General features: G+C 38.2%; 1 protein-coding gene across 4 annotated transcripts in view; it reads right to left on the bottom strand.

Annotated features, from left to right (window-relative positions):
* Positions 1–600: 600 nt before the first annotated feature.
* The window catches only part of RB195_016310 (uncharacterized protein), a gene marked incomplete at both ends in the record, with an annotated part of 29,803 nt that continues 19,476 nt past the window's right edge, over positions 601–10,927 (bottom strand). Inside the window, 26 exons of one of the 4 annotated variants that reach the window (XM_064207409.1) lie at positions 601–665; positions 772–832; positions 1,016–1,101; positions 1,445–1,476; positions 4,087–4,208; positions 4,289–4,385; positions 4,501–4,586; positions 4,787–4,853; positions 5,051–5,309; positions 5,355–5,743; positions 5,804–5,851; positions 5,923–5,977; positions 6,074–6,104; positions 6,159–6,208; positions 6,457–6,546; positions 6,701–6,745; positions 7,048–7,092; positions 7,346–7,411; positions 7,484–7,585; positions 7,658–7,705; positions 8,716–8,757; positions 8,825–8,881; positions 9,269–9,328; positions 10,019–10,177; positions 10,266–10,466; positions 10,841–10,912. In XM_064207409.1, coding sequence (XP_064063287.1) covers positions 601–665; positions 772–832; positions 1,016–1,101; positions 1,445–1,476; positions 4,087–4,208; positions 4,289–4,385; positions 4,501–4,586; positions 4,787–4,853; positions 5,051–5,309; positions 5,355–5,743; positions 5,804–5,851; positions 5,923–5,977; positions 6,074–6,104; positions 6,159–6,208; positions 6,457–6,546; positions 6,701–6,745; positions 7,048–7,092; positions 7,346–7,411; positions 7,484–7,585; positions 7,658–7,705; positions 8,716–8,757; positions 8,825–8,881; positions 9,269–9,328; positions 10,019–10,177; positions 10,266–10,466; positions 10,841–10,912 — 2,435 coding nt within the window. Of the gene's footprint in view, positions 666–771; positions 833–1,015; positions 1,102–1,444; positions 1,477–1,772; positions 1,823–4,082; positions 4,209–4,288; positions 4,386–4,500; positions 4,587–4,786; positions 4,854–4,993; positions 5,744–5,803; positions 5,852–5,922; positions 5,978–6,073; positions 6,105–6,158; positions 6,209–6,456; positions 6,547–6,700; positions 6,746–7,047; positions 7,093–7,345; positions 7,412–7,483; positions 7,586–7,657; positions 7,706–8,715; positions 8,758–8,824; positions 8,882–9,268; positions 9,329–10,018; positions 10,178–10,265; positions 10,467–10,840; positions 10,913–10,927 lie in introns of those variants that run through there. The other 3 variants (XM_064207408.1, XM_064207406.1, XM_064207407.1) reach the window with 3 other exon arrangements.

The following is a 10,927-nucleotide window of genomic DNA, read 5'->3' as shown; positions in this document are numbered from 1 at the left end:
CAGAAATCCAAATTATTTCTACCGCCTATACATCAGCTTCCTTCTTATGGGGTAAAATCGTATAATTTGTTTAATTTTCACGTCTAAGTTGAGTGGTTTCCACTAACATGGAAGAAGAACATTGAAACTTCAATGAAACTTGCATTTATGCTGGAACACTCGATTTGCTTTTTAAGCGAATTGGAAAAAAAGAGAGTGAAATGGAAAATGTTCAGAGGAAGTGGTGCTTCTTCGTCTGTTTCTGTTCTATTGCTATAAAAATAGATAGTCGCAAACTAGTTCCAAGTTCAATGCCTGTAAAGGCTCCCTTTCAATGTATCTGCTGTTAAAGATAACCTTCTCTGAACTCTACAAAAGTTAGAAATTTCTTTAAAAAAATATCCACCTATATACTTTGATGAACGAAATAATTTTCACATTTCTCGATGTTATTCGAATGCAAAACAGTCCTGAGAGAAAATTGTGGGATTTTCTTTTTGCAGAAGATTGAACTTTGGATATGTGAAGCACATTTGATCCTTTCGAAATATTTACTACTGGTCAATATACCATTATATGAGGAGTTCTGAGAAAATTGATTGATTGACTGATTCTCCGGCCTTAGTTTTTCTCGAAATTCTTCTTCAACGGGAAGCGAATAGAGACGTCAGTGAGAAGATCATTTTCTGAAGGCAAATTAAAATATCAGAGAAAAATAGGGGAGTTAGTTTGGAAAAAAAAATTGAGAAAAGCTCTCATTATCATGGGAAAAAGGCTTTGCTAAAAATTTACCTCGTTGAATAGCTCCAGCAAAGTTATGAAGTTCTTTTTGCGAAGGAGCGTGGTGATGAGCCTAAATATTATTGGGGAAAATTTTAGAAAAATAATTTCAAATAAATTCAAATGTTTACGACTTTTAGATGCGTTACCTCTAACACTTAAGATTATTTAACTCCAACCATATTTAAATTTAATTTTTTTTAGAAATGTAAATTCTGTTTTAAAAAAACGTGTCCAGAAATAAAAGTGTACATACCACTGGAACGTGGTACACCATCGGAGCGGGGTGTACAACTGGAGCGGGAGCAGCCACCATAACCGGTATTTGAGGTGCGTAATGCACTAAATCAGAAATCCTTAAGATCCCAGCTGAACATTCCTAAGTCGCCTTTTTTCTACTTCATACTTGAGAAATCCTTCAAGGAGATTTTCCCGAAATGTAGCAGAGTCTGTCTTTCTTTTGTATTTACATACTAATCATGTATGTATTTATTTATTTATTTATTTTATATTAATTCCCGGATAATCAAACTATTACAAAAATAAAGTACCAGGAGAAAAAATATAAAAGTAGTTATCAACAGAGTAATCATTATAATTTTGAAAAAAAATGTTTAAATTTTTCCAGTCTACTTCAACAACAAGTTATAAGTAGTTGATAAAATAAGATACAGGATTCACATACCGTGATGAGTGTACGGGAAACTAGCATCGATCCTGAAAAATATGCACTATTGCATAGATGTTCTCTAGCAATTACTACAAATTTGTATTCTTTCCTAATTTTTTTTCCAGGAAGAAAGACAAAAAATCTTATTTTGAAAAAGTGCACGTAGAAAAGTGATATTCTTGAATGAAAAAAAATGCTAGTCTGAAAAAATCTTTCCGATACTAAGGAGTAAGGAGGAACTAAATGGGTTGGGCTACTAGTGGAGTAAAAAGTAAAAAAACTCTAAGGACCCTATGCGATTTGGTCCACCTTATCTACCTTTTTATGGATTCTGAGTGCGTACCTTTGGCTGAGGAAGAGGAGGAAGGCGATGAGTAAGTAGAGTGAATTCATAGCTGTTGTTTATGCTACGTATTCTACCAATTTCGTATTTATACTCGAACAGAAGCAATACTTTTCTAGTGAAGTAGCATGAAGAGAAAGTGGAAAGTGTTTGGAAAAAAAGAAGCTGTTCCATTAAGTGTTTCTAGTAGGGGATAAAAAATAGTTGCAACAAACTTGTCTAAATGAATGAGTTGCTAAGGATTGCTGGGAATCGGCAGACGGAAACGCTGAAATTAAATCAATACGTCGATAATATATAAATACAATATTTAAAATAAAATGTTATTCCGAAGAATTTCCTGGGAAAGATGCTAGAAAAGGTGATAAAATTTGAAATTCTGAAAAAAAAGAATCACAAACTGGCTCTATAGCTAGTTAGCGATGCTGAGTAGCGTTTACCAGTACTCGAAAAATTTATCTAAATATTAATCGAATTGCATCAATTCTGTTTTAATTTAATTAATTAAGTTCTTAATTTTAATTATTTATTTAATCTTAAATAATCAGTACAACGTTTACAATCTCTCTTTAATCACTCGCTTCCACAAATTGTTAGGAATGCAACCAACTGGACTTTGAAGCTCTGACTTTGGTGGTAACGTTTTTGTTTTTCCTTTCTTTAATACTCAAAACCTCTGATAAAACTGTTTTTACCTTTGAACTTCTGATTATTATTTTGCAGAAAAATGTCTTCTCGGATTCAACCGCCGATCCCTGCAATTTTCGTTGGAAACTGCTCAAGACACGGAAGAGAGATGGATCTTAGAAGAATCAAACATCGAATCATAGAGTTTCTAACTATAGATAAATTTAAAAGCTCAAAATAACTGCTTTGAAATAGAGGGAATCGGAGGGAAAATTTGAAACTTTGTGAAGATTAAATTATAATAATGAAATTATTATATTGAGTAATTAGATGTTTCTAATTCTTTTCTAGAATCTTAAAAAAAAAGTTTCTAGGCCTTCGAGACGAAGAGAACAATTTGACGATTTGTTCCCAAGGCGTTTATTACGAATTTGGCAAAGTATATATACATGTCCGGAACTCAATCGTATAATTCGGCTTCGGCTTAGTTGCAAAACATTAGACGTTATTAAAATCGATGATTGAGATTCTAGACATTCGTATTAGCTTGTGATTCATTTCAGAAAACTTTAAAATTCTGCAGAGATGCAGAAAAAAATAGAGAAAATTGGAGAAAAAAAAATTGTGAAAATTTGTGAAAATTAAATTATTAAAGTGAAATCAGTGATTAGAAGTTTTTAATTCTTTTCTAGAATCTTTAAAAAAGAACTCCTAGGCCTGTGAGACAAAGCGAATAGAACTGACAAGATTGATCTACATAAGGCTCTGAATAGTTTTATGTAGCATTCTTCTCTATTTACTACTCTAAAAATTTGTATCATATTTTATTGTACACAGCAAAACGTTTCCAAATTTAATTAGGCGCGGCAAAGGTCTACCGTATTATCAGGAAATAATCGCTGGACGTTTGTCAAATTTGAATAACGAGGACGAGTTCACAACAGACTTGTTTATTATTTACTCATATTTGCCCACATCTCAACAAAAGTAAATACATTGTGACGGTGTCCTCACATACATTTTAATGGATCTTTTCCAAGCTGTTAAAGAGCTCTTAAAGAAAAAAATCTAAGAAAACTTCTCTAATAACGCTTTAGAAGCGTATTTCTGATGCTTATAATTACCTAGTTATCTAAGCTCATAGAAAATTACTACGAGGCACAAAAAAAAAACTGTGGGCTATTTCTGATTCTTCGGAAGCCATATCCATTCTGGCTAGTGCAGATCTGATTCTGATCATTCGAAGCAAACAAAGAATTTTTCTCAGAAAATTTTTGAGGCCCGAAAACGAAGCACAGAAAAACAAAGTAGTTTCTATTCTCCTATCTTCCGCGTTAAACCACTGTCGGTATTTCCGCAGTATACAGAATCAAGAGCGAAATCACATCCGAAGAAGTAGGAAAATAAAAAGAAATCAAGAGAAAAAAAAAGCAAAAATTACACGTTCCAACGTATTTTTGCAATTGATTTCATATGTAGATTATTAATGATTATTTTGTGTAAAGACCGATTAGCACTTTTATTTACACACACACATATACACACGGAAACAAAATGGGATATGTGAAAATCGGTTATCATAAGTGGCTATTGACATGGGATCAGGAAATAGGCATATCGAATAGGGTCATGGAAATTGTAAACGAGTTAGTGACAGTGGAAATGACAGAGATATATGACAGATCACATCTCTGCCCAAATTTCCTTCCCATTAACAGTAACCTTTTTAGGTGCTAAGCCAGTTGGAGCTTTTCCATGAATATTCATACGACCGGTTGAGTTCATGTTGCATGCCATGTGAATTTCTAACTAAAAATTCTATTTTTAGCTAACACAAAGTTGAGAAAATTTATGTTTGAGTTGGAGAGACCGTGAGGTTCCGTTCTTACCTTAAATGTACCATCATCGTTCTGTTCGTGTACGACTATTTCTCCTGGCTTAAGCTTCGTAAGGTCATGAAGTGAAAGTTCATCAAACGGTCCGATTCTTAATTTTTGAAACATCAAAAAAGTTCGGATCTTCGTGGATTTTCCGTCATAAATTATCGTTGAATTTATCGGGATTTACAGACATGAACGCGCTGAACATCTATGAAACTCACGCTGTTTTCAATGGAGGCGAATTCGCATCCCTCGACTGGCCGCGACGATCGGAGCGAGCGTCCGGTGACTCTTTCTGTGTGGAATCCTGATGGGTAAAAGTACGTGATAAATGACCAAACAGCACTGCTACGACCAATAAATTCCAATTGTTCAACTTTTGAGGGACCTTGGATCTTACGGACTTTAATACAAGAAAATATTTCTCTTAACAAATGAGTTGATTTTATTCTCTGCTTAAGAGTTCGTAGCAAACTGTATTGCTTCAAACACAGCAATAATTCTTACCTCACGTAATGCATTAGATTTAACGGAACGACTCCCCGAACGAGATCGAGATTTACGCATGTTCCTCCTGGAAAATATCCTCACATCAGAAAAAAACTATGAAAAAAATATTTTAATAGTACAAAAACTTTCTTGTTAACTCGTTTTATTTTCCCCATTGGCCCATAGTATGAAGGTCTTGTATCGGTCGGTCTCTGTCTTCTTAACATTCTACTCCTCAATGGACGCGCCGTTCTCACCGATGACTCTTTACTTTGCGGCAACAGTCTACCGGTCTCCATTTTAGGTTTTGGAGTACTTGTAGCCGAACTGATCTGTATTGTTCGAAGTGAAGCTCCAGATTGTGTGAAAGGTGATTCGGCACTTCCCGTCATGCTTTGCCTTTGACGAACTTTCTCAGCCCAGCCTACCGGTGGTGGCGGTAGCCCAAAGCGGCTGGAAGGTAGGCGTCGCCCCAGTCGTTCTGATCCTAGAGCGCTCGTAGAGCTCTCCTCCGCCGCTGTGCTCGTCGGATAACCGTCTCCTGGACGAATTCGTCTGCCAAAACGACTTCCAGAGGTCGACGTACCTGTTGGAGTTCCCCCAAATGCACTGCTCACGATAGGCCGGCTTGTGGTAGCGGAACGCAGCGAAGGCGTGGTCCCAGGTTCGGCGGTAGAACTCTCTGTTGGAGTACCTCTCACAAGTCGTGACAAAGTACGACCTCTAGCAGACCCATCCGCCGGAGTGGTAACTCGTCTGATTTGTGTAGGCGGTATACTTCTTACGGATCGGAAACTTGAAGTACGAGCTCCGAACTTGGGAGCGCTGGCAGAGCCATCGTCAGTGCCACTGGACCGGCCGAATCCCGATGGTCTTCCTGCGGATGAGGACAGACGGGAGCGGAATGAAGACATGAACGGTCTTTCTTTTGCTTGTGAGCTTATCGTTTGGGACGAGACACTTTGCGAAGGCGACCTTAAATTATTCACGCTGTTTAAATCTTCCATTATATAAAAATAGGAGTTTAAACTGTACTTCGAATTTTGTCTTCTCATAAACGCAAGTCTTTGACGGTTTTCCGGACTGAAAAGAGCCGAATGCAGCAGTGCGGAGAGATAAGATTAAAGATATTTTTGAGAAAAAAAAATCGTTACACAGGATTCGACATCGGTTCCGTCATAGGAGATACCCGAATCGGACGCATATGACCTGAAATAGTGAAACGATTTAAGTTTTAGTAAATCTCGTATTAATTTCTGCTATGAACAATTTTTAGGAAGAGGATAGCGAGACGATGAAACTCACGTGGACGTCTGGAAAACAATCCTCGTCGATGCTATAATTAATATTTTCTTTTCTGGAAATGAACGAAAATATATTGTGCACTTACCCCCACTGGTTCATTGTATGGTATTCGATTTGTATCGAACCCGAAACCGCCTAAAATTCTCAAAATAAAAATTAATGAATGGGAAGCTGTAAGGAATATGTGTCCCGAACAGAATTCTGATCAGCAGGCTTATTACTAACAAAATTTCCCGAATATTAACACAATTTAGCGATCATATGGGACAAAAATGACTCCAAACGTGAACTGTACGGACGAGTTGCATCATGCGAGCGCTGCAACTCGTCCGCGGGTTCATGCTTGGAATCAGTATCGGAGCAGTACTTTGCCAACGACGTACCTGCGCTTGTTGAAGCACTGCTAATGCGGAATGGTGAAACATGTACTGGAATCGGTGTATGACCACCGGTACTAGTACTTCCGTAGCTTCCTCAAAAAGGCGATTTTATCTTCTCGCTGGTGTCATTAGAGTTTAATACGAAAATTAGGAAGGAAACGTAATAAAAGTGAAGAAAAGGGAAGAGGAGACGAAAGTAAGAGGAAAATACGGCAGAGTCATCGGAAGAGATCTAGAAAAAACTAACTTTCCACTCCTTCATCGCTGAGTATATCCGGCTTGACAGCGGCTTCTGAATAAATAATAATAAATTGGTAAAGGAACCACTGATTATGTTTGAACAGTCGGTGAACGCTTGTATTGGATCGGGAGAGACAGAGGACAAACACGTTTTTCGGCAAGGAAAAAAAAAAAACTACGTTAGTCGCTGCGAACGCATGACCGTCGCCCGAGCTTTTTTATAGGTATAATAGAAAACGAAATGTGCTGGTACGGAGATTTTTATTTCGTTTTCTAGGACAGCCGGATTGCTTATGAAGTAAAAGTAGGAAGAAAATCCACAAAATCGTCATGAATGATCTGTAGAATTCTAACCTTGTATTTTTCTTGCGGTGGCTGCGTCTGGGATGACAGCGGCATCTAAATGTACAACACGGTATGGATATACTTGCAGTTGGTAATGTTTACCACACACGACGGTCATGCTTGTCGGAATCAGACAGATGACAGTGATGGTGAGTTGCGTGGAGAGCAAAAGGTAAAAACTTTGTGAGTTCCTGCGAACGCATGACGGCCGCCATAGTGAACATCATATTCGATAAATTTATGAAAACTTTACAGTAGTAGTAAGAAAAATACATTTCATAGATCAAAAGATAAATTAACACCGTACCACAAATAGCACGAGCAGTGGTAACACCTTCGGTTGGCGAAAATAACGGTAACGCAGTTTTCACGTCTGTAATTTATTATCATAGCATGACTAGAAGTGGGTATTTATTGATGGAAAACTTTCCCAGAAGTTCAGTACCTTGCGGAGTTTGATCGCTGCTTGACGGCCTATTTTCCGGATTTTGATCGCTGCTTGACGGCCCATTTTCCGGATTTTGATCGCTGCTTGACGGCCCATTTACTGAAATATTTCAATATTTTCTCATGATTTCAAGACATGATAGAAGAGACAGTACAATTGCCGAATACTCACTTTCCGTAGCCGTAGCCGTGCCAACATTCGCCGTGTTTGACGTTGGTACTGAAATCGGTGGAGGTTGAGAAGTGCTCGCAGTGTTCCTTTTTTTTAGGATTCAAATTGAGGATGTGTCTATAGTCATATTCTTTTAAAAACTCGAGAAAAATGAATAAGATGGGCATCTTCACGATATGAAAGTAGTCCCAAGTTGATGCGGGTAGTTAATAGAAGTTAATTCAGTTAATGTCGAATCTCTAGAAGGCGAAGACTGTTATAAGAAATTCTTCTTTTCCTAGCTTTGCATCGTTTGAAGGCGAAATCTTTTTTAAGCCTCCATGTCCACGACTTTCAATAAGTCCACTTTCACTAATAATTTGTTGGGGATGTCTCTATCTAGTAGGGACAAAAACCGGTCCTACGGCGTTTTTTTGTGACGGTTCTGGGAAGCGAAGCGAAGCCACACTGGGTCCCCTGATCTATAACCCGAATTCTATCGGTTCCCTAAGGTTTCCGTACCACGTTGATTTCGTGATACGTTGCCTTTGAGTTAAGAAAGTAAGTTATGGAACGGAAATGAAATTCTTGTGCATCCCCTTACTGCACTAAACACTCCTATTTAAACAAAAGCACTAAAAGCACCGCTGAACCGCTGTAAAATCAATCAATCTATTCTTAATCTAGTTCTAAGGGGCAGGTATCATCTGTATTTCACTTTAATTGAGACATTTACGTATAGCGTATGCCTTAAGATGCAGAATCTGAGATGTTGGTGGTGGACTTCTGCCTAGTGGTACCAATTACCTGTTTTATTTTAATTATTTTTTTCTTTTAAAAACGTTCATTGTTAATTTTTCGCTGCGACATGTCGAGAAAAGAGATGTACTTGGAAAGGATTGTTCCAGAGATCTAAGGTCCTCCACGGAGTTACAGAGAAAATATTACGTTCTTCTGCTGCTTTCACGCCAACAGTAAGTGTTTCTGACTTTAGAAGAAGAAAAAAATACCTAACAACAGAAGAAAAGCATCAAGAACTTTTCTTTTTGAGAAGAAGGGAAAGCAAAAAAAAAAATTACATTCTTCAGCCGCAGGCTGTGCAGTAGTAGGCAACGAGGATTCTGGAAAACCAAATTCAGATAAATTTCCAATAAATTAGATGACTTCTAGTACAAAATAGTTATTCACCTCCGTTTGCTGTGTCCATGGGAACGGCTTCCTGGTCTGATTGTTGCTGTGAAGATGCTGAAAATCATATCTTTCGAAAAAATCAAAGATATAGAACTGAAGAGATGAAGAGAAGAAGAGCGAAAGCACACGTATGTATGTGGAGCGAAGAGAAATAACCTTCGTGTACACTGTTCGTAAGCTGATCTTGTGTTAATGCTACTAAGTTTTGCAGTTTTATTTGCTTGTGTACTTGTGTACCGTTCGATCCCTTTATTCATTCCTCTCACCTCTTGCACCCCGTCAATCGCTCATTCAACTTTATTCATCCTTTAGTATTTCAAATGAATATAACCGCGTATTCGTTACATTTTTCGAGCATAAAATCAACTACGAAGTGAATCCTTCTTCTAGTGTCAACGTTCTAGGATCCCAACTTTAAGAACTGTTGCAGTAAGCACTCACCGTCCACAGGTGGCCAAATTCTGATAACCGTAACTTGTGGCAATCCATCTTCTGTGGTTTCTTAAAATTCCGTTTAATCCTCTTACGTACAGTATTATTTTCTTCTCTAGTAGACGGTATTTTTACAAAACAAAATAATCTGATGATCGATTTCAACAGTTTCGCTTAGGACGTGATTGCAGACAATGCCACATATCCATGAAATCAAGCATCAATGCGGCAGAAGTCAACGACCGATTACATTATTCTCATATGTTGCCTTTCATCAGATTTCACTCAATTTTTCGCCTCATTTGAAGCTTACATTTTAATTTGTGTAGCTGTTAGGAAGTTTTTAACCCCTACCTCTTTTTTCACAATCAGCATTATCCGATTTTGGGTTCTCTAAGATTTTGTCAATCGCTTTCTGTTGTTCTTCAGTGCGAACTGATTCAGCTGGTTCAAAAACGCTTTCTTTGAACAATAAGTTACCGGAGGGCAGACGTGCTGTATTTGCTATGGGTGATAATGGCGATTCTTTTGATGCTACAGGGACATTGCCTTTAGGCATTCGTGACTCTGGAGGCGATGGTTCATGAGCCATATGTTGTTGTTGCGGCGACACTTTTCGGTCACTGTTATCGTTCCTAGCAAGATTCCATTGCTCGCCATCAATATTAGTCAAACGTCTACCTCCTGATGTCGGAGTGGGGGAGAAAAAATCGGAATAGTTTGCAATTGCTGAAGGTTGTGATCGTAAAGAATGTCCACCTTTTTTAGACGACGATGGTTCCGCGTTGAGAATTAGAATTTGATCGGTTGGTGTAGCTGATGGGCCGAGCGGCAAATGCAGTTTCGTTCTCCCACATGGACTTCCTATGGCTGCTGCGGTTTTGAGCTCAGCGGGTTCAGTGCCTCCCGGAGCAGTATCTGCAAAAAAGAAAGCCCTGACGAATCATAAAGCATGAGGTTTGAGCAAAATGATAAAATGTTTGTTTAAAATGTTGCTTCAAATAACCTTCAGTGGTGGACTGAGGTTTCAGGATCACTATCTGGTCTGTAGGTGTGGCTGATGGACCAAGTGGCACTTGGAATTTCGTTCTTCCGCATGGGCTTCCGATGACGGCGGCCGTTGCCAGTCGCTCTTCACTTCGATCGTGACTGTTAGCCGCAGCAGTGTTGGTGGTATTTTCAGTGTTTGTGCTTGTTGCTCCACTGTCTTCAAAAAAATATCAGTTTTCTCGAGAAATAGCACGAAATAACATTGCCAAGACATTGTTATTTCGTGATATTTGTTGCTTGTAGAGAGCTTCCTATCACTTCTGATTAGATAAAAGCAAGCTTATAAGGTAAGGTTCATATTGGTTGTCAAAGAGAAACAATGATTTAAGTTTTCATTCGTCTTCCATGCTTGATATGCATCCTGCTTGATCAACATGGAGATGAATCTATCTTTTCTTATTTACTGTTTGCGTCTTTGTTCATTTTGGTGGTTTTTTTTTTCATCAAGATGGGTAACTTCAGAGATTTTTGTTTTGATCAACTGTTTTGAAACTATTCTACATCTTTTTTTATTCCTCACGGCTGCCTTACCTTCAGATACTCCAGAACTTGAAACTGTTTCGGTTACTGCTGTACTCATCGATGTAGCTCGCGAATGTGAATCTGCATGAAGTATCT

The sequence above is a fragment of the Necator americanus genome, chromosome V, assembly GCF_031761385.1.
Source record: "Necator americanus strain Aroian chromosome V, whole genome shotgun sequence".
Classification (NCBI taxonomy): Eukaryota; Metazoa; Nematoda; class Chromadorea; order Rhabditida; family Ancylostomatidae; genus Necator; species Necator americanus.
The sequence above is the reverse complement of the archived record's forward strand: the minus strand, read 5'-3'. Positions and strand labels throughout refer to the sequence as shown.